The 19,279-nt window shown below is 44.1% G+C and overlaps 1 protein-coding gene across 1 annotated transcript in view; it reads left to right on the top strand.

The window, feature by feature from the left end:
- GRIN2B (glutamate ionotropic receptor NMDA type subunit 2B) overlaps positions 1–19,279 on the top strand; it is a 356,416-nt gene that overhangs the window by 280,792 nt on the left and 56,345 nt on the right. The window contains exons 4-7 of the mRNA XM_052640245.1: positions 11,979–12,181; positions 12,899–13,070; positions 13,975–14,128; positions 18,661–18,786. Coding sequence (XP_052496205.1) covers positions 11,979–12,181; positions 12,899–13,070; positions 13,975–14,128; positions 18,661–18,786 — 655 coding nt within the window. The remainder of the gene's footprint in view (positions 1–11,978; positions 12,182–12,898; positions 13,071–13,974; positions 14,129–18,660; positions 18,787–19,279) is intronic.

Consider the following 19,279-nt stretch of genomic DNA (forward strand, 5'->3'; position numbering starts at 1 on the left):
CTGTACATAAGATAAAGAAGCCACAAGGACCTACCTATAGCACAGGGAATTATATTCAGTATCTTGTAATAACCTATAATGGAATATAACCTAAAGAAATATAACTGAGTCACTTTGCTATGTGCTTGCAACTAATACAGTATTGTAAGTCAACTATCCTTAAAAATAAACAAAAAACAGTAAAGACTGAAATATTACAGCAACAAAGCCAAATACATCATATTAATTAATATAAATGAGCAAAATTTAGTTCTTAATAAAGACTTTCAGGTTGGCTTGTACAGCAAAAGCCAACTTATGCTATACTCTAGAGTCACACTGAAAACAAATTTGTACTTTTATATTTCTTCCCAGTCCCTTTTAGTTATTTGCCATTGTCAAGGTTCATAGCATATACATTTCATCTTATAATGTTAGCTGTTTTATTATTTATTCCTGGCTCTATGTTTAAATTAGTATTGCAAATAACACTTCCAAACATTTAAAAAAAAAATGCTATGAGAGGAGGTAAATTTTTTTTAAGTAAGAGTATGGAACCAAACATTCTATGTTAAAAGAGGCATCCAGTTCAGTTCAGTTCAGTCGCTCAGTCGTGTCCGACTCTTTGCAACCCCATGAACCACAGCATGCCAGGCCTCCCTGTCCATCACCAACTCCCAGAGTTCACCCAAACCCATGTCCATTGAGTCAGTGATGCCATCCAACCATCTCGTACTCTGTCGTTCCCTTCTCCTCCTGCCCGCAATCTTTCCCAGCATCAGGGTCTTTTCAAATGAGTCAGCTCTCCGCATGAGGTGGCCAAAGTATTGGAGTTTCAGCTTCAACATCAGTCCTTCCAATGAACACCCAGGACTGATCTCCTTTAGGATGGACTGGTTGGATCTCCTTGCAGTCCAAGGGACTCTCAAGAGTCTTCTCCAACACCGCAGTTCAAAAGCTTCAATTCTTCGGCGCTCAGCTTTCTTCACAGTCCAACTCTCGCATCCATACATGACCAGCGGGAAAACCATAGCCTTGACTAGATGGGCCTTTGTTGGCAAAATAATGTCTCTGCTTTTTAATATGCTCTTTAGGTTGGTCATACTTTACTTCAAAAGAAAAACCAAAAGTAAAATTTTGTGCATAAAAATTTACCAAAAATAGTCAGAAGACAAATCTTAGAACAGAAGAATGTTTCAAGTATAAAGGGTTCCTGTCATGCTGTATATCACAGCTTCCTATCAATAGATAGGAAAGACAAACAACTCAATAGAAAATAGGTGAAAAAGGTGAACAGAAGTTTAAAGAGGAAAATCGAAACAGATGTGCAAAGGTGCTCTGGCCCATTTTGAGTCAAGGAGATGAAAATTAGAGCAGTTAGATACCATTTTTTTATTCTTCAGATTAGCAAACATTAAATAGGGATGACAAGCTAGTGCTGGCAAGAATGTTAGCCAGGTGCACTCTTGTTCTTTGCTGATGGGAACTTCAGTCACTCTAAACCTTTAGTAAAGTATTCTTTCTGGCAACATCAAGCACATTTTCATTCTGCTTTTTTATTACTAGGAATCGATGCTTTGGATATACCAAGATACGTGCTAAGTGTTTTGGTTAACTTTCGGGGGAACACCCTAAATGTTTATCAGTAAAGGTATGACTGGATAAATAGGGTGCTTTCATTGTCAGGAAGTACTGTGCAGCTAAACGGCTTCCCTGGTGTCTGAGCATAAAGAATCCGCTTACAGTTAAGGAGACGCAGGAGATGTGGGTTTGATCCCTGGGTCGGGAAGATCCCCTGGGGGAGGGCATGGCAACCCACTCCAGTATTTTTGCCTGGAAAATCTCATGGATAGAGGAGCCTGGCAGGTCACAGAACATAGGTTCATGAAGAGTCAGACACGACTGAAGCGACTAAGCACACACGCAGGCATCCAGCTATTAAAAGGAATTAGGTCTGCCATCTATTGGGTTGGAAGGAAGTCCATGGCATATAATTAAGTGGGAAAAGCAAATCTGCTGAGACATGTCTACTACGATCTGATTTTGGAAAAATACATACATACTCACATATACTCCTTCCTCAAATGTATGTGCATTCTGTGTGAATATAGAGAATGGATGGTTATATACCAGAAATTCACCTGGTTACCAGGAATGAAGGGAAGAAAATATTGAGCAAAATGAAGTGTTATCAGATACTTAACCTTTGAAACCCTCAGAGCTGAGATGCATAGCTCTGTTGATGTTCAGTCACTAAGTCATGTCTGACTTTGTGACCCCATGGACTGCAGCATGCCAGGCCCTTCTGTCCTTCACTGTCTCCCCAAGTTTGTTCAAATTCATGTCCATTGAGTCAGTGATGCCATCCAACCATCCCATCCTCTGCCACTCCATTCTTCTTTTGCCCTCAGTCTTCCCAGCATCAAGGTCTTTTCCAATGAGTTGGCATAGTTTTAGGGGAGGAGAAACAGGAGTGCCCTGCTCTCCTCAGATTTCTGTCCTGTTAGGAGTCTCAGGTCTGCCCCAGGGCAACCCCCACCCACGGTCAGGGACAGCTGCCTGATGGACGTCACTTTGGGATGGGATGGAGGTGCAGATTTCCCATTGCCTAGCAGGGGCTATGCTGGTCCCTTCCACTTGCCCAGGGAAATGCCTTGTAGTTTGAAATTTTGCATTCCAACAGTCAGAGGAAGGCTGCAAATAAGCAGCGAGCATTTGCTGTTAGACCCAGATGTCATCTCCAGCCAGAAACAAAAATGCTCTGATTTGGGAAAAATAACCTCTGATGCTTAAAGAGGCTCTAATAAGTGCTTTTGTTCCAGAATCTTGAGAGGTGACTTTGCCTGTATATGAGAGAGGGCGTCCGGGAAGAGCGATGCCCTTTGCTCTCTGAGCAGGGACTGCAGCAGCCTTCACAGCAGCCCTGCCTGGGCCCTTCTCCTTCTCCACGAGGACACATTCCCCCAGGGGACAGACCCAGGGACTTCCAGAAAGAATATGTTCCCTGTGTGTCCCAGTGTGCCGACGGCTGCCACCTTCACTGCTGCTGGTGGAGGAACTCTAAAGCAGGAGGAAGACTTTGATGTCTCAAAGCAGCACAGATTGGTTCTAGAATTTTCCTGAGGGAAGGCTTATGACATAACATGCTATAGTTTTGTGAGGCAGACTTTCTTCTGAGGAGACTCCCCGGCCGAACAGGTGTTCAGCTTGTACTGTGAGAACTGATCAGAAACCCTCGAAATGACTTCGTGTTTCCCTGCGAAAACTAATCAGAGATTTTTTTTTTCTCTTGAGGAAGATGATTTCAGGTCTCCAGAGATCTTCTGAAATGTTAGTGTGGCAGGGAACTGCATTTGTTATAGACAGATGTTGTTGTTAAATGTGTTTGTGGAGATGATGTTTGCTTAGTGCCACCCTCTGAGGAATTCAGGGCACTTTACAGACATTTTCTTCATTATTTCTTAAGGATTTTTCTTTCTCCTGAACATATTTTACTCCTTGACTATAAATTTTTCATTCGGCATTTCTCACTGGATTTTCTCTGAAATATTTCCTGTTTATTTCATTTCCTCCTACTCTCTGCATTTCCAAGATGATATACTCATGCTGGTTCAGCCATCCTAGAAAAGACTTCAAGATTTTCCCTTTCAGAATCTCAGGCTTCTCTTTCTGAATTTACTTTCACAACCCGTTTATAATGTTTTCACCATACTTTCCCCCTCTTGAAAGAATTGCTTAAAACGTACCTTATTCTTCCACATAGATAGTCCCTATGTTAACTTTATTTGTTTACTTGTTTCTAACAGTCTTGCATCACAAAGAAGTTGAGGTAACTCTTGTGTTGGCAAAGAAGTTCATTTGGGATTTTCTGTAACATTTTTAACCCAACAATTTGTGGTAACTAAACACATTCTTTGGGCTTCCCTGGTGGCCCAGCAGTAAAGAATCAGCCTGCAATTCAGGAGATGCAGTTTGATCCCTGGGTTGGGAAGATCCCTTGGAGAATGAAATCGCATCCCACTCCAGTATTGTCACCTGGACAATTCCATGGATGGAATAGCCTGGTCGGCTGCAGTCCATGGGATGCAGAGTCAGATACAATTTGGCAACTAAAACAACAGCAAACAGCAAACACATTCTGAAACATGAGTACTGTGTATTGGCATTGCAAATCTGATATTCATAGCAGAATTGTGTTCTTTTAAACCTGGTTCTCCTTTCAGTCCTAAAGGAATTTGTTAATTTCCTTCCCACTGTCATCATCCTTGAAGAAACAATCAAGAAAAGAGTACCACAACTGTAAGACAAGCTAATCTTCTGTAGACACAGGTCAGATACTTCTCTCCCTTTAGGAAGTAATCTTTAAGAACACCTTTTTACTGGTCTCTCATCAGATGGAAATGTAGTAGGGAGCCTGTGTCCTAAAGAGATCTTGGAAGCATGAGAATATATAGAAAGCACCTAGAAATTACTCCATATTTTACAGATGTGGAAACTGGGGCTTAGAGAGTTATAGAAATTTGTCCACAGTCATAGTAATACTTAGGGACATGTTCAGAATTTCATTTGGGAGACAAGACATCTAAGAAGTCACTAAAGATGGTAGTAAAGACTGTGAAATAATGATTTAGTTACACTGGGCAGTGGTGAGCTGGTAAATGTTTAACGTCTGGGGGTCTGGGTGAGCAATGCATGCATGCTCAGTCGCTCAGTCATGCCTGACTCTTTGCAACCCTGTGGATTATAGCCTGCCAGGCTCTTCTGTCCATGGAAATTTTTCAGGCTAAAATGCTGGAGGAGGGGTGCTACTTTGCGATCTTCCTGACCCAGAGATTGAACCCAAGTCTGCTGTATTGGCAGGCAGATTCTTTACCACTGAACCACCTTGGAAGCCCATGTGTTTACATATCTGTGTGCTGGGAGTGGGCAGAGGAAGCCCCAATGTCAATGTCATGGTGCCCATGGCCAGTTTCAAACCACCAACCTGAAGCCGTTGAGCAATGAGTTGGGAAGAGATGGGTGCAGGCCAGCTGGGTGTCAGGAGGAACAGTGATCTTCTCTGTGGGGGAAGCGGATCTGTAAGGAGGAGAACTGAGCAAAACCAACACTCCTCTCCACACATGTGAAGGACCATCTTTGGTCTCTACATGGAGCACCTGCAGGAATCTGCATCTTTGCTCTTGCTTTTATTTCAGCAGATAACCTGCTCTTCATCCACTAAGCCATCACTTCCGTTTCAAGGCCCAGCTTTAAGAAAGGGTCCTGGTCAAAATATTCCCTGACACTTTCAGAAATAGTCACTACTACTCTGAATCCCAGAGTAATTTTTTAATACCTTTTATTAGGGTAATTAGCAAAGCCTGATTTGATACTATCGTCAGTAGCTAATGTCTTTCCCTCATAGTAGCCCTTATAATAGCCCTCATAGTCAACAAAAGAGTCTGAAATGCAGCACTTGGGTGCAATCTCAAAAACAACAGAATGATATCTGTTCGTTTCTGAGGCAAGCCATTCAATATCACAGGAATCCAAGTCTATGCCCCAACCAGTAACGCTGAAGAAGCTGAAGTTGAATGGTTCTAGGAAGACCTACAAGACCTTCTAGAACTATCACCCAAAAAAGATGTCCTTTTCATCACAGGGGACTGGAATGCAAAAGTAGGAAGTCAAGAGATATCTGGAATGACAGGCAAATTTGTCCTTGAAGTACAAAATGAAAAAGGGCAAAAGCTAACACAGGTTTGCCAAGAGAATGCACTGGTCATAGCAAACACCCTTTTCCAACAACACAAGAGAAGACTCCACACATGGACACCACCAGATGGTCAATACTGAAATCAAATTGATTATATTCTCTGCAGCCAAAGGTAGAGAAACCTTATACAGTCAGCAAAAACGAGACCAGGAACTGACTGTGGCTCAGATCATGAACTCCTTATTGCCAAATTCAAACTTAAATTGAAGAAAGTAGAGAAGACCACTAGACCATTCAGGTATGACCTAAATCAAATCCCTTATGATTATGCAGTAGAAGTGACAAATAGATTCAAGGGATTAGATCTGATAGACAGAGTGCTTGAAGAACTATGGATGGAGGTTCGTGACGTTGTACAGCAGACAGGGATCAAGACCATCCCCAAGAAAAAGAAATGCAAAAAGGCAAAATGGTTGTCTGAGGAGGCCTTACAAACAGCTGAGAAAAGAAGAGAAGCAGATGGCAAAGGAGAAAAGGAAAGATATACCCATTTGAATGCAGAGTTCCAAGAAATAGCAAGGAGAGATTTAAAAAAAAAAAAAAGCCTTCCTCGGTGATCAATGCAAAGAATAGAATGGAAAAGACTAGAGATCTCTTCAAGAAAATTAGAGATACCAAGGGAACATTTCATGCAAAGATGGGCTCAATAAAGGAAAGAAATGGTATGGACCTAACAGAAGCAGAAGATATTAAGAAGAGGTGGCAAGAATACACAGAAGAACTATACAGAAAAGATCTTCATGATCCAGATAACCACGATGGTGTGATCACTCACCTAGAGCCAGACATCCTGGAATGCAAAGTCAAATGGGCCTTAGGAAACATCACTATGAGCAAAGCTAGTGGAGGTGATGGAATTCCAGCTGAGCTATTTCAAATCCTAAAAGATGATGCTGTTACAGTGCTGCACTCAATATGCCAGCAAACTTGGAAAACTCAGCAGTGGCCACAGGACTGAAAAAGGTCAGTTTGGATTCCAACCCCAAAGAAAGCCAATGCTGAAGTATTCAAACTACCACACAGCTGCACTCATCTCACATGCTAGCAATGTAATGCTCAAAATTCTCCAACTGTGGCTTCACAGTAGGTGAACCATGAACTTCCAGATATTCAAGCTGGATTAGAAAAGGCAGAGGAATCAGAGATCAAATTGCCAGCATCCGTTGGACCATAGAAAAAGCCAGAGAGTTCCAGAAAAACATCTACTTCTGCTTTATTGACTACATCAAAGCCTTTGACTGTGTGGATCACAACAGACTGTGGAAAATTTTTCAGGAGATGGGACTACCAGACCGCCTTATCTGCCTCCTGAGATATATGTATGCAGGTCAAGAATCAACAGTTAGAACCAGACATGGAACAACAAACTGGTTCCAAATTGGGAAAGGAGTATGTCAAGGCTGATTGTTGTCACCCTGCTTATTTATTTAACTTATATGCAGAGTACATCATGAGAAATGCTGGGCTGGATGAAGCACAGGCTGGAATCAAGATTACCGGGAGAAGTAGCAATAACCTCAGATACACAGATAACACCACCCTTATGGCAGAAAATGAAGAAGAACTTAAAAGCCTCGATGAAAGTGAAAGAGGAGAGTGAAAAAGTTGGGTTAAAACTCAACATTCAAAACAAAGATCATGGCATCCGGTCCCATCACTTCATGGCAAATAGATGGGAAAACAATGGAAACAGTGAGAGACTTTATTTGGGGGGGTCTCCAAAATCACTGCAGATGGTGACTGCAGCCAGGAAATTAAAAGACACTTGCTCCTTGGAAGAGAAGCCATGACCAACCTAGACAGCATATTCAAAAGCAGAGACTACTTTGCCAACAAAAATCCATCTAGTCAAAGCTATGATTTTTCCAGTAGTCAGGTATGGATGTAAGAGTTGGACTATAAAGAAAGCTGAGCACTGAAGAACTGATGCTTTTGAACTGTGGTATTGGAGAAGACTCTTTAGAGTCCCTTGGACTGCAAGGAGATCAAACCAGTGAATCCTCAAGGAAATCAGTCCTGAATATTCGTCAGAAGGACTGATCCTGCAACTGAAACTCCAATACTTTGGCCACCTGATGCAAAGAACTGACTCATTGAAAAAGACCCTGATGCTGGGAGAGATTGAAGACAGGAGGAGAAGGGTTGGATGGCATCACTGACTCAATGGACATGAGTTTGAACAAGCTCTGGGAGTTGGTGATGGACAGGGAAGTCTGGTGTGCTGCAGTCCATGGGGTTGCAAAGATTTGGACATGACTGAGCAACTGAACTGACTGAGTGCTTTCCCAGATGAAGCTAACGGTAAAGAACCCGCCTGCCAATGCAGGAGACATAAGAGACGCAAGTTCGATCCCTGGGTTAGTACGATCCCCTGGAAGAGGGCATGGCAACCCACTACAGTGTTCTTGCTCAGAGAATCCTGTGGACAGGGGAGCGTGGCGGGCTACAATTCATAGGGTCTCAAAGAGTCAGACGTGACTGAAGGAACTTAACACGATGTCTTTCCCCAGGAGACTGTCCTTGAAGGACAAAGGACCATGTCTTACTCCTTCATTTTCCTAGAAGCAGTGCAGGGTGGTGGGTGTGAGCCCAGGCTCTGGAGTCAGACTGGTCAGCTTCAGAGCCAACACTGTGCTCACTTACTCTGATACCATGAGCAAGTCATCAGAACCCTGTGCTCTCACTTATAAAATGAGACCTTAAATTGCAGCCTCCATCTCACAAGCTCACTGTGACGATTCATGAGATTCCTGGGTGTGTTTGGTACCCAGCACATACTAAGCCCTCAGTAAGCATTGCCGGTGTTATTTTCTCGAGCACGTAACTCAATGCCTGGCACAGAACTGATGTGCAGTTGATGTCGGTTGTGTTGCACTGAAGTGAAGCACAGATGTGATCCAGCGAGCTTGACAGGCAGTTGGGGAAAAGAGTGCTAGAGGAGACCGTGTGAGCACATGATTGCTAGGGAAATGAGAATGAGATAGTAAGTGAAAACCGATGGATCATGGAACTGCAGGATCAGGACCTAGCTCTCCAGCTGTGATATGATGAACACACAGAGCGGGGTAGGATCACCTACTCCCTCCCCTCGCCCTGTATGCTGAACGCTCTAAAGTCTGGAAATATCCCATTTTTCATGGCAATAGCTTGTGTAGACTGCTGTTCCATGAAATAGCTCCTTTTCAGTACTGTACAGTTGCTTTAAAAAATCTGAATGCTAGACATTAGTATAAATACTGTTGAATTTTGTTCCATTCCATTCAATCCATTATTCCAGTGAATTTGTGTTGCTTCCTACCGTAATTCTGCATTGCAGTCTATCTTCCATCCGTTCTAGTTTGTGTTATCTGCAACTGGGTGAGCATGACTTTTATTTTGTTTTCTGAAACACTATACAGGCCACTTCTAAAAACAGCGTCTCCAGACATGTTGCTAGAGACCTCTTTCTGTGATAGCATTGATTCATTGAACGATCTTGTATTTTTGTTTTCTCTTTGGGTATAGATTTTAGACTCCTTTCAAATCTATCAAGTATATAAGGATCTGTATTATATTCATTCTTGTTCACAAGTTTCATGAAAAAACTTGCCAGCATGCTATGTCTGCAGCATTTTTGTTTCACCAATATAGCGAAGCTGTCAGAAAAGAAAATGCAGGCAACTTGTTGAAACCTGTTCCTGATTAACCTATGTGAACTTCCTAAACTGACTTCCTTTTCTGATTTTAACAAGAGATGTATGTTTCAAAATAGTGAAGTTAACGGTACCAAGATAGATTAGACTCAATGCCCAAACCTCGACCATCTAAGTGAAAAGCCTGGACACAATCCTGAGAGTTGTGGAAGGCTGTTGACATTTTTGAATAGGAATTATATGATGATACGATGTTTTAAGAAGATCCATCTGGCAGCAGAGTCCATGGTGGATGCTAGCAACACGTTATGTGAGGTTTAATGTTGCTCACAGTGATCCCAAAATAGGCTTCCAGATCACTGGACTAGCAATAAAGATGGAAGAGAATACATTTGGGTTTAAAGAAGAAAATTCAGGGAGACTATTGGGGTAACACAGCAGCGGTGAAAAAAAAAAATAGATACTTTGGGGCTTCCCAATCTTTTTCACTTAATGGAACCTGCAGAAAATGTCAATTTGGCCACTGGGGTAACTAGGGCTGCTTGGACAGGGCCATGACCCAATGTCATCGGCCCCCCGGGGCTGGGGCCTCCCTTCTTCAAGCCCCACCTCCCCCATATAACACAAAAAAGACATTATTAAGATCTCCACATAGACATTTTTGTTTTAGAAATAAGTAGTCTTAGCAATATGAAGCTATTTGGACATTTTCATTTTAGAAATGAATAGTCTTAGCAATATGGAGAAAAACAAACTTGCACCAAGGTCAGGACCAGCAGTATGGAAGAGACTAGATGTGTAAAGGGAAGCCATGTTTGCTTCAGGGCCTAATTCTGAACAGATGTGAAACGTGGCTGACACTCTTGGAAGAAAATGAGCATCAAGGTTAATGCCAAACAAGAGAGGCCAGGCCACCAAGCCACTGCCCATGCTACCTGACACAGGAGAACAGAGGCGGTGGCTATACAGCCTAACTTGGGCATGAAAGTAGGCAATACCCACCAGACATTTTCGGGGGAGGTATAGACCACAGCTAGGGGAGCGACTTAGCAGCAGCAGCAGCAGCAGGGAGGCACTGGGTAGAAACTGAGGTGAAGACAAACGCAGAAACAAAGCAGTGACTTTGAGTTTTGTATTAATGTGGAATCTAAGCCCGTTTGCTTGGAACTGTATGCAGTCCTGCCCATTTATTGCTCCTTGTTGGTTTTCGAGGCTCGTAAATTAAGGCGTTCCGTAGTTTTGGAGCCTCACCTGTGCTACTAATTTGCTTTGCTGCATGGAGCAAATTATAGACTGAGAAAATGCAGGAACTTGCCATCTATGATTCCTGGCGCTAATTGAAGATGTTTGGTTATAGAAAATTAAAAGGTGTTTCCTTTTTCTTCAGTAAATTCAATGATAGAGTGAGAGCAAGAATCTTACCAACAAGGCGTGCAGATTCTATTATAAAAACAGGAATGAACGGCTCTTTTATAAAGGAATGGAACCCACACACTTCTCCCAGTGCCTGGCAGCAGGGCCACCATGTGCCTGATGCCAGGGGCACCCATTTTTACGCTGGAGTGTGTGACAGGGGGGCACAGGGCCACATGTGACAGCTCACAGAGAGACCTCTCTGATTCCCCCTGGGGCACCCACCCAGTCCAGCAGGTGCTATCTGCATTGACCTGTGACACTCATCACCCCCACGACCATACTCCCGTCCCCAGGCAAGCTGTGCTGTAGTCTTTTATTCCAATTCACATCCACCCAGTTGTCCACATGGCTTCCCCCTGGACCTCTGGCACGGGCCAAAACACATCCTTCTGGATTATTTGCTCCAGTCGCTCTGTTGACCTTTCCAGAAGTACACTCTGCTCTCATCGTCCCACTCCTCACTACAGTTAAGGAGAAAACACTGGCAGGCACTCCAGGCAGGCAGCTCTGGCCTCCTCCCAGCACTGGGCAGGCATCAGTTTTGCACTTGTCACTGGGCACTGTAAACATTTGATTACACTTTGACTCCTTCACTCCATGTGAGCTTGATGAAGGGCAGGGCTTCTTTGAGCCCTGGGGCTTAGCAGCGTATCCAGCAATAGTAGGCCCTCTTTTCACGTTTTGTACATGGGTGAGTAAATGAATATCCTGCCTTCCTTAGACAGAGAAGGCAATGGCACCCCACTCCAGTACACTTGCCTGGAAAATCCCATGGACGGAGGAGCCTGGTAGGCTGCAGTCCCTGGGATCACAGAGTCAAGACACAACTGAGCAACTTCACTTTCACTTTTCACTTTCATGCATTGAAGAAGGAAATGGCAACCCACTCCAGTGTTCTTGCCTGGAGAATCCCAGGGACGGGGGAGCCTGGTGGGCTGCCATCTATGGGGTCACAGAGTTGGACATGACTGAAGCGACTTAGCAGCAGCAGCAGCAGCAGCAGCAGCAGCAGCAGCCTTCCTTAGATCCAGACACAGTATTCGCATCCTGAGCACATGGTCTAAGGAGGATCCGTCTCTCTACTATGGACAAAGCCAGCATCTTTCACCTTCGTTTCACAGCTGACTGGGTGATGCGAGGAGAGGCCACCCTGTCTCTGCCAGTGGTTTCTGAGTCTTTCCTTTACCCCTGTGCAGGTAGGGAAGTGGAAAGACAAGTCGCTGCAGATGAAGTACTACGTGTGGCCCCGAATGTGTCCTGAGACAGAAGAGCAGGAGGATGACCACTTGAGCATCGTAACACTGGAGGAAGCCCCGTTCGTCATTGTGGAGAGCGTGGACCCTCTGAGTGGAACCTGCATGAGGAACACGGTCCCCTGCCAAAAGCGCATCATCTCTGAGTATGTCACCTTCCCCGGGGCTCTGGGGAGGGAGTGGGGCCCGGGACAGTCAGACTGGCCCCAGCCATTGGCACCAGGCTGGGATCCGAGGCACAGAATCAAGTGGGCGCCATGTCTGAATCCTGTTACTGTTGAGTGATGGGGTTTCTGGCAGCCCTATGGCCTGGCATCTGGTTCTATCCAGATCATGACCCAGGAGAATTGCTGCTAAACTACTGTTATCATTTCTGAGGCTTTGCCTGGGTTTCCATGAGGTTCAAGTTCATAGAGATTTAAATTTACATTGGCTTTGAAGGATGTTTTTTCCGGTCAGCATGTCCTGACATTGTGAGATTTAGAAACATTTTGGGAAATAGATAAAACTAATCTTATATTGTTAGAAGTCAGGATAATGGTTCGTTTTTGGCGAGAGTGGAAAGGGTCTGGAAGGGAGATCAAGAGGCCTGTAAGGTGCTGGGATATCTGTACTTTCCTAATGCATTTTATACTTCAAAGGAACATTGAAAATTGTAAGAAAACATGGTCCAGTGTGATGAGATAATGAGATTATTTTAGTTCTGTGTTCTGATTTATGTCTTCATTCAGGCCTGATATAAATTGTGCCGAGCTGTGAAGGGGTGCCTGCTTTGTGGTTGGAGTTTTAATGGCAAAGGGTAATATTTTGCCTCTTGTATAAAAGCCTGGTTTTTGTTGTTTTTTGTTTCTTTACCCGGTTAGAAATAAAACAGATGAGGAGCCAGGTTACATCAAAAAGTGCTGCAAGGGGTTCTGTATTGATATCCTTAAGAAGATTTCTAAATCTGTGAAGTTCACCTATGATCTTTACCTCGTTACCAACGGCAAGCACGGGAAGAAAATCAATGGAACCTGGAACGGTATGATTGGAGAGGTGAGTGTCAGGAGTTAAGGGCCGTTTCCATGTTTCATTTATTTCATCCAATATAAAAAATACTTATTTCACAATTAGCATTTTTTTATTGGAGTATAACTGCTTTTACAACATTGTGTTCATTTCTGCTGTATAACATCATGAATCAGTTATATGTAAACCTATATCCCCTCTCTCTTCTGCCTCCCTGTCACCCTCCATCCCACCCCTCTAGGTGATCACAGAGCTCTAACCTGAGCTACCTACACTATACAGCAGCCTCCTGCTGTTGTTGTTTAGCCGCTCAGTCACGTCCAAGTCTTTTCTACCCTATGGACTGTAGCCTGCCAGGCTCCTCTGTCCATGGAATTTCCCAGGCAAGAATACTGGAGTGGATTGCCATTTCCTTCTCCAGGGGATCTTCCTGACCCAGGGATCAAACTCTCGTCTCCTGCATTGGCAGGCGAATTCTTTAGCACTGAGCCACCAGGGAACCTCCCCGCCCCTCTCCGGCCCCCAGCTATCTAGAAAATACAAAATAGTATAGTTGACTCTTGAACAACATAGGTTTAAACTGTGTGGCTCTATTTATGCATGGATTTTTCTCAATAAATACATCATCAGCCCTCCTTACCTGTGGGTTTTGCATCTTGGGATTCAGCCAACCGCAGATCCTGTCCTGTTTACTAGCGGCAGTTGGTGGAATCTGAAGATAAGGAGGGCTGACTGTGGGACTTAAAGATCCTCAGGTGTTGGTATCCACAGCAGGTATTGGTACCTGGCGACACTGAGGGATGACTGTAAATGAAATGTACTGTTCCCACTATACAAAGGGAAGCACTCTAGGACCCAGAATATTTTCCTCATGTTGACCCTTCACCTCCCTGGGCACTCTTAACTGGAGCCTTGCACCTTTTTTTCTCAGGTGGTCATGAAGAGGGCCTACATGGCAGTGGGGTCGCTGACCATCAACGAGGAGCGATCGGAGGTGGTCGATTTCTCTGTGCCCTTCATAGAGACCGGCATCAGCGTCATGGTGTCACGCAGCAATGGGACCGTCTCACCTTCTGCCTTCTTAGGTGAGTGATGGGCTGGTAGGTGTGAGGAATATGGATGCAGGGACAGGTAGAGGAAATGAAGAAGAGGTACAGGCCAGGCTCTCTCAGTCAGGAGCTGGTTTGCCAGGAGCTTCCCTCAAAAATTCCCTCAATTTCCTTGCGGGGACCTCATCTTTCTCCAACATGGAAACTGAAGAACACCCTCAAAAATTGGAAGGCATCATTCCCTATTAAAACAAACGAACAATGCAGGACTGGTAGCAAGGGATCCTACTTGAGTCCCACTCCTGCCACTTCCTGCCGTTTAACGTAGAACAAGCTTGCTCCCTGTCGGGACCCAGTTTCTTCATCCATTATTGCTGCTGTTCAGTGCTAAGTTGCGTGCTACTCTTCCTGACCCCGTGGACTGTAGCACACCAGGCCAGTCTTACCTGTCCTTCACTATCTCCTGGAGTTTGCCTAAATTCATGTCCATTGAGTCAGTGATGCTCTCTAACCATCTTATCCCCTGCCACCTCCTTCTCCTTTTGCCTTCAATCTTTCCCAGCAGCAGGGTCTTTTCCAGTGAGTCAGCTCTTAGCATCAGGTGGCCAAAATGTTGGAGCTTCAGCTTCAGCATCAGTCCTTCCAGTGAATATTCAAGGATGATTTCCTTTAGGATTGACTGGTTTGATCTCCTTGCTGTCCAAGGGACCCTCAAGAGTCTTCTCAGTCACCACAATTTGAAAGCATGAGTTCTTTGGCATTCAGCTTTCATCCATAGAAGAAGGCATTTTGACTAGCTGATCTCTGAAGCTGCTTCCTGCTTTAATAACTTCTAATTCTGGATATCATTCAAATACCTATTTATTTCAAATTATCTTCAAGAATGGAGCTCAGTGCTACCAAAAAAAAAAAAAAGGTTTTCTGCCTTCATATTAATTTTCAGAGGCTGCCAAATCAAGCTATTCTGACCCTAACCTGTCCCCCACCCTTCTCCATAGGAACCTGTACCTCACTCTCCAGCGTCATTGACGTGTCAAAAGCCTTCCATATGATATAAGACTGGATGAGGTGAGGCCAAGATTTCAATTAGATGAGGTCTTTTGTGAGATCATACGCCATATTTTTTTGCAGGGACTGTGAGAGCAAGAGATTGGAAAATAAAATGTCACCTTGAAAACAGACCACTGGCTAGGAGATAGGAAGCTGGTTTGGTCCTAAACAAGCTGAAGGCCCTTGGGCCAGTCACCGTCTCTCTAAAGGGCATTAATACTTTTTTGTGAGGATATTGGAATAGACAATGACTAACACTTCTTTCAGCTCCAATCTGGGGGAAATTATTGGAGGAACATACTCCAAGGCAGAGTTACAGATTCCAGAGAATTTTTCTATAATTACTCAAATTTCTCAACTAACCTCTTACTCACAGTAAAGCGACTCTCACCCTGCCAATTTTATGTGAAATGTTATTGGATAGCACACACCATGTATATTAATCCTCAGAGCAATTTTACCTATTTTATTTGCTTTTTCTCCTTTACAAGGGTAAATGAAACATTAAAAAATACAAATAAACCATATTGTAATTCTCACCTTGTCAGCCCAGCACTAACCTTAATTTCTGAACTAGAAGACCCAGTGACACTTCAGTGTAGCTCTAGGATGACATAGAAATGCCAGGCGAGGGGTGTGTGTGTGTGGAGGAGGAACAGTCAGTTAATTACAGGAGTAAGAGAAGTCAATATTTATTGAACACTTATTATGTGAAGGCCCAGGCATCGCTCTACCAATTTTGATTATATTATTTCATTGGCACTATTAACATACCCAGTTTATGGCTTAGGAAACTGAATCTCATTTATGTAATTTTCCAGCAGTCTTCCAGCTAGTAAGGAGCAGATCCAGGATTAAAATTTAGATGTGGCTGCCCTTGCAGCCTGTGTTCTAGTACATGTCGGGCCATTTCAGAGCTCGACTCCTAAATCAGGAACCAGTCCAGTGGGCTGGGACTAAGATGTGATTTTAAATGGCAAAGCACAGACTTTTGACCTCAGAAGCCCTCAATGTTTATAACCTGGCCCTGCAACCTTCTGAGTATGAACTTACAAAGGGCTGGGACCGTTGAGTCTTAGTTTACTGCTCTGTAAAATACATATAATAATCCATAATGAAAGGACCATAGAAACTATGTGGTGGAAAACCCCATGGACGGAGGAGCCTGGTGGGCTGCAGTCCATGGGGTCGTGAAGAGTCGGACACGACTGAGCAACTTCACTTTCACTTTTCACTTTCATGCATTGGAGAAGGAAATGGCAACCCACTCCAGTGTTCTTGCCTGAAGAATCCCAGGGATGGCAGAGCCTGGTGGGCTGCCGTTTATGGGGTCGCAGAGAGTCGGACACGACTGAAGCAACTTAGCAGCAGCAGCAGCAGCAGATAGAAACTAAGTTGTGTAGACCAGTACAGATATTTTTTGTGTTTTATGTACTGAAAGTTGCCCTGGGTCTAATGAGGGGAAAGCCTAGAGACAGTGCTTTTACTCAGTTATTCCCTAATCTTGGGCAAAGTGAGACTGGAGTAGGATTGCAGTCAGTCAGAACCAAGGAGGAGAGGGTTTCTACTCCACTTTTTTATTGTTCAGTCGCTCAGTTGTGTCCGATTCTGTGACCCCCTGGACTGCAGCATGCCAGGCTCCTCTGTCCTTCACTATCTCCCAGAGTTTGCTCAAATTCATGTCCATTGAGTTGGATGGTTGGCCATCCAACCATGTTGTCCTCTGCCATCCCCTTCTCCTCCTGCTCTCAATCTTTCCCGGTACTGGGTTCTTTTCTAATGAGTCAGCTCTTAGCATCAGATGGCCAAAATATTGGAGCTTCAGCTTCAGCATCAGTCCTTCCAATGAATAGTCAGGGTTTATTTCCTTTAGGCTTGACTGGTTTGACTCTACTGTCTAGAGGCTTTGAAATGTACGTTCCACCCTCACATCTCTGGCTACCACGGAAAGGTTTTGCATTTCACAGTTGGAGTGTGCCTTATCAAGGTTCTTTTTAAATTAATTAAGTGACTAGGCTGTTATAATTCCCTTCAGAGTTCAAAAGTAAAGTAGATTTCAAAGTTAAGGAAATATTTTTGAGTTTCCAGTCCGTTTTCCCCATTTTCAGTTTCATCTTTATTAATGACTTGGAAGATGGAGAAAACAGCATGTTAATTCACGTAGCTCAGAGTTTACAATGAGATGTGACAGCTATTAAAGGCCAGAACTATTTTGAGGCACAATTGAGGAAGCATTGTACTGTGGGACTGAAGAGTGATTGTCCCTTTTCTCAGGCCTCCAGAGAGAGAGCCACTGGAATTCAGTGTTCAATTACTGGATACCTCTGAGCCAGAGAGATTTAGATCAGCTGGAAAAGAGTCTCCAAAAATGATTAAAGAAATTAAAGAAAGCAAGTGTAGAACATTCCTACTATCTTGCCTGGTCTTGTCCCATCAACCCTGTCACCCGGAAATAAGAACTAGATTGTGCTTGTATTGTTAATTATCATGTTCCTCTGTTATTTGCTACATTCCCAGTGTTGTAGATACTGATATTTAATTTAGATTGATTTTTTTAAGATTGACATAGTCTCATACACTAATGATATCTAATAAAATATACCATATCCAAGCAGGTTGAAAAAGTCAATCTAGGCAGGAAAGTTTAAGAGAAGTGAGGCAAGGAGGCAAGGGAGTCAGTCATTGTACTTAAGTATTACTGAACCAATTCAAGCCTCCAAGAGTGACTGAGTTTGTTGAGAATGAACTTGGCCACAAGGCTTGAAAATGTTACTGAAAGCTTTCCTAGGTCCCACTGTGGGGTGTATAGATGAGGGTGTAAACCAAGAGTGGGTCCCACAGGACTCACTTACTCCATGTCTAGTGTAGGGTTGGCCAAAAAGTTTGTTTTTTTCTGTAAGATGTCATGGAAAAATCAGAACGAACCTTTTGGCCACATGAGTGCATGCTCAGTTGCTTCAGTCCGACTCTTTGCGACCCTACGGACTATAGCCCTCCAGGCTCCTCTGTGCTTGGGATTCTCCCGGCAAGAATACTGGAGTAGGTTCCCATGCCCTCCAGGGGATCTTACCAACCCAGTGATCAAACTCACAACTCCTGCAGCTCCTGCACTGTAAACGGACTCTTTACCACTAAGCCACTGGGGAAGCCCAAATTTGGCCACCTCAATACTTACTCTAGTTCCACTGTTTACCAAAAACCCAGATATTGGTCTCATCGTGGCATAAACTGTCTCTGCAGTCTCAAACAGGACGTGCAAGAGGCTGTCCTCCTCACGTGTTTGAAAGAAAATAAATTTCCACATGCCTATCAGGGGAATGGAAATAGTCAGACACAGCCTCTTACTCCTCCCTATCCCAGGCCCTTACTCCTCCCTAACCCAGGCTCTCTGAAAGGAGCACACACCTGTGGTTTGTGTTTCCCAAAGAGACGCCTGGCATGGAGTAAAGGAAGACATGACTAAATCAGGACCCGTTCGTTCTGTTCTAACCGCGAGTGCTGGTGTTCTCCTTCCCCAGAGCCATTCAGCGCTGACGTGTGGGTCATGATGTTTGTGATGCTCCTCATCGTCTCGGCCGTGGCCGTCTTTGTCTTCGAGTACTTTAGCCCCGTGGGTTACAACAGGTGCCTCGCTGACGGCAGAGGTAAGGCGGCCGTATCCGCTGCATGTCTGCCTTTTCCTAGCTCCCGGCCCTGAATCTCTGTGCCCCTCACCTGCTGTCTGCCTCCTCCCTAACCCCCAGGCTTCTGGGTCGTCCTCTTGGTGACTTGTTAGAAAGGCTCCAATTAAGATGCTAGTTTGAATCTGTGTGTCCCCTCCCCGGCTTAAGCCTGACCCCAAGCCCAGTTCCACCCCTGGGCGAGTGAGAGCAGAGCTGGCAGGAGATACGTGTAACATAACCGTGTTAGAGGAAACTGTTGTGATAACCTTAGGCTGTGATAAGCAGTCTGTCTGATCAGATGGGCTAACAAGGCAGATGAGATGCGTGTATCAAGAATAAGAAAAAAAAAAAAGTAGACTGAATCATGGAAAAGCAAGGGCTAGAATTAGTTTCAGAATTTTCCAAATTCAGAGAATAAAACATCTAGAATGGTTAAAAGAGAGAGAGAGAGAGAGAGAAAAGAAAAGAAAAAATA

The sequence above is a fragment of the Budorcas taxicolor genome, chromosome 5, assembly GCF_023091745.1.
Source record: "Budorcas taxicolor isolate Tak-1 chromosome 5, Takin1.1, whole genome shotgun sequence".
NCBI lineage: Eukaryota > Metazoa > Chordata > Mammalia > Artiodactyla > Bovidae > Budorcas > Budorcas taxicolor.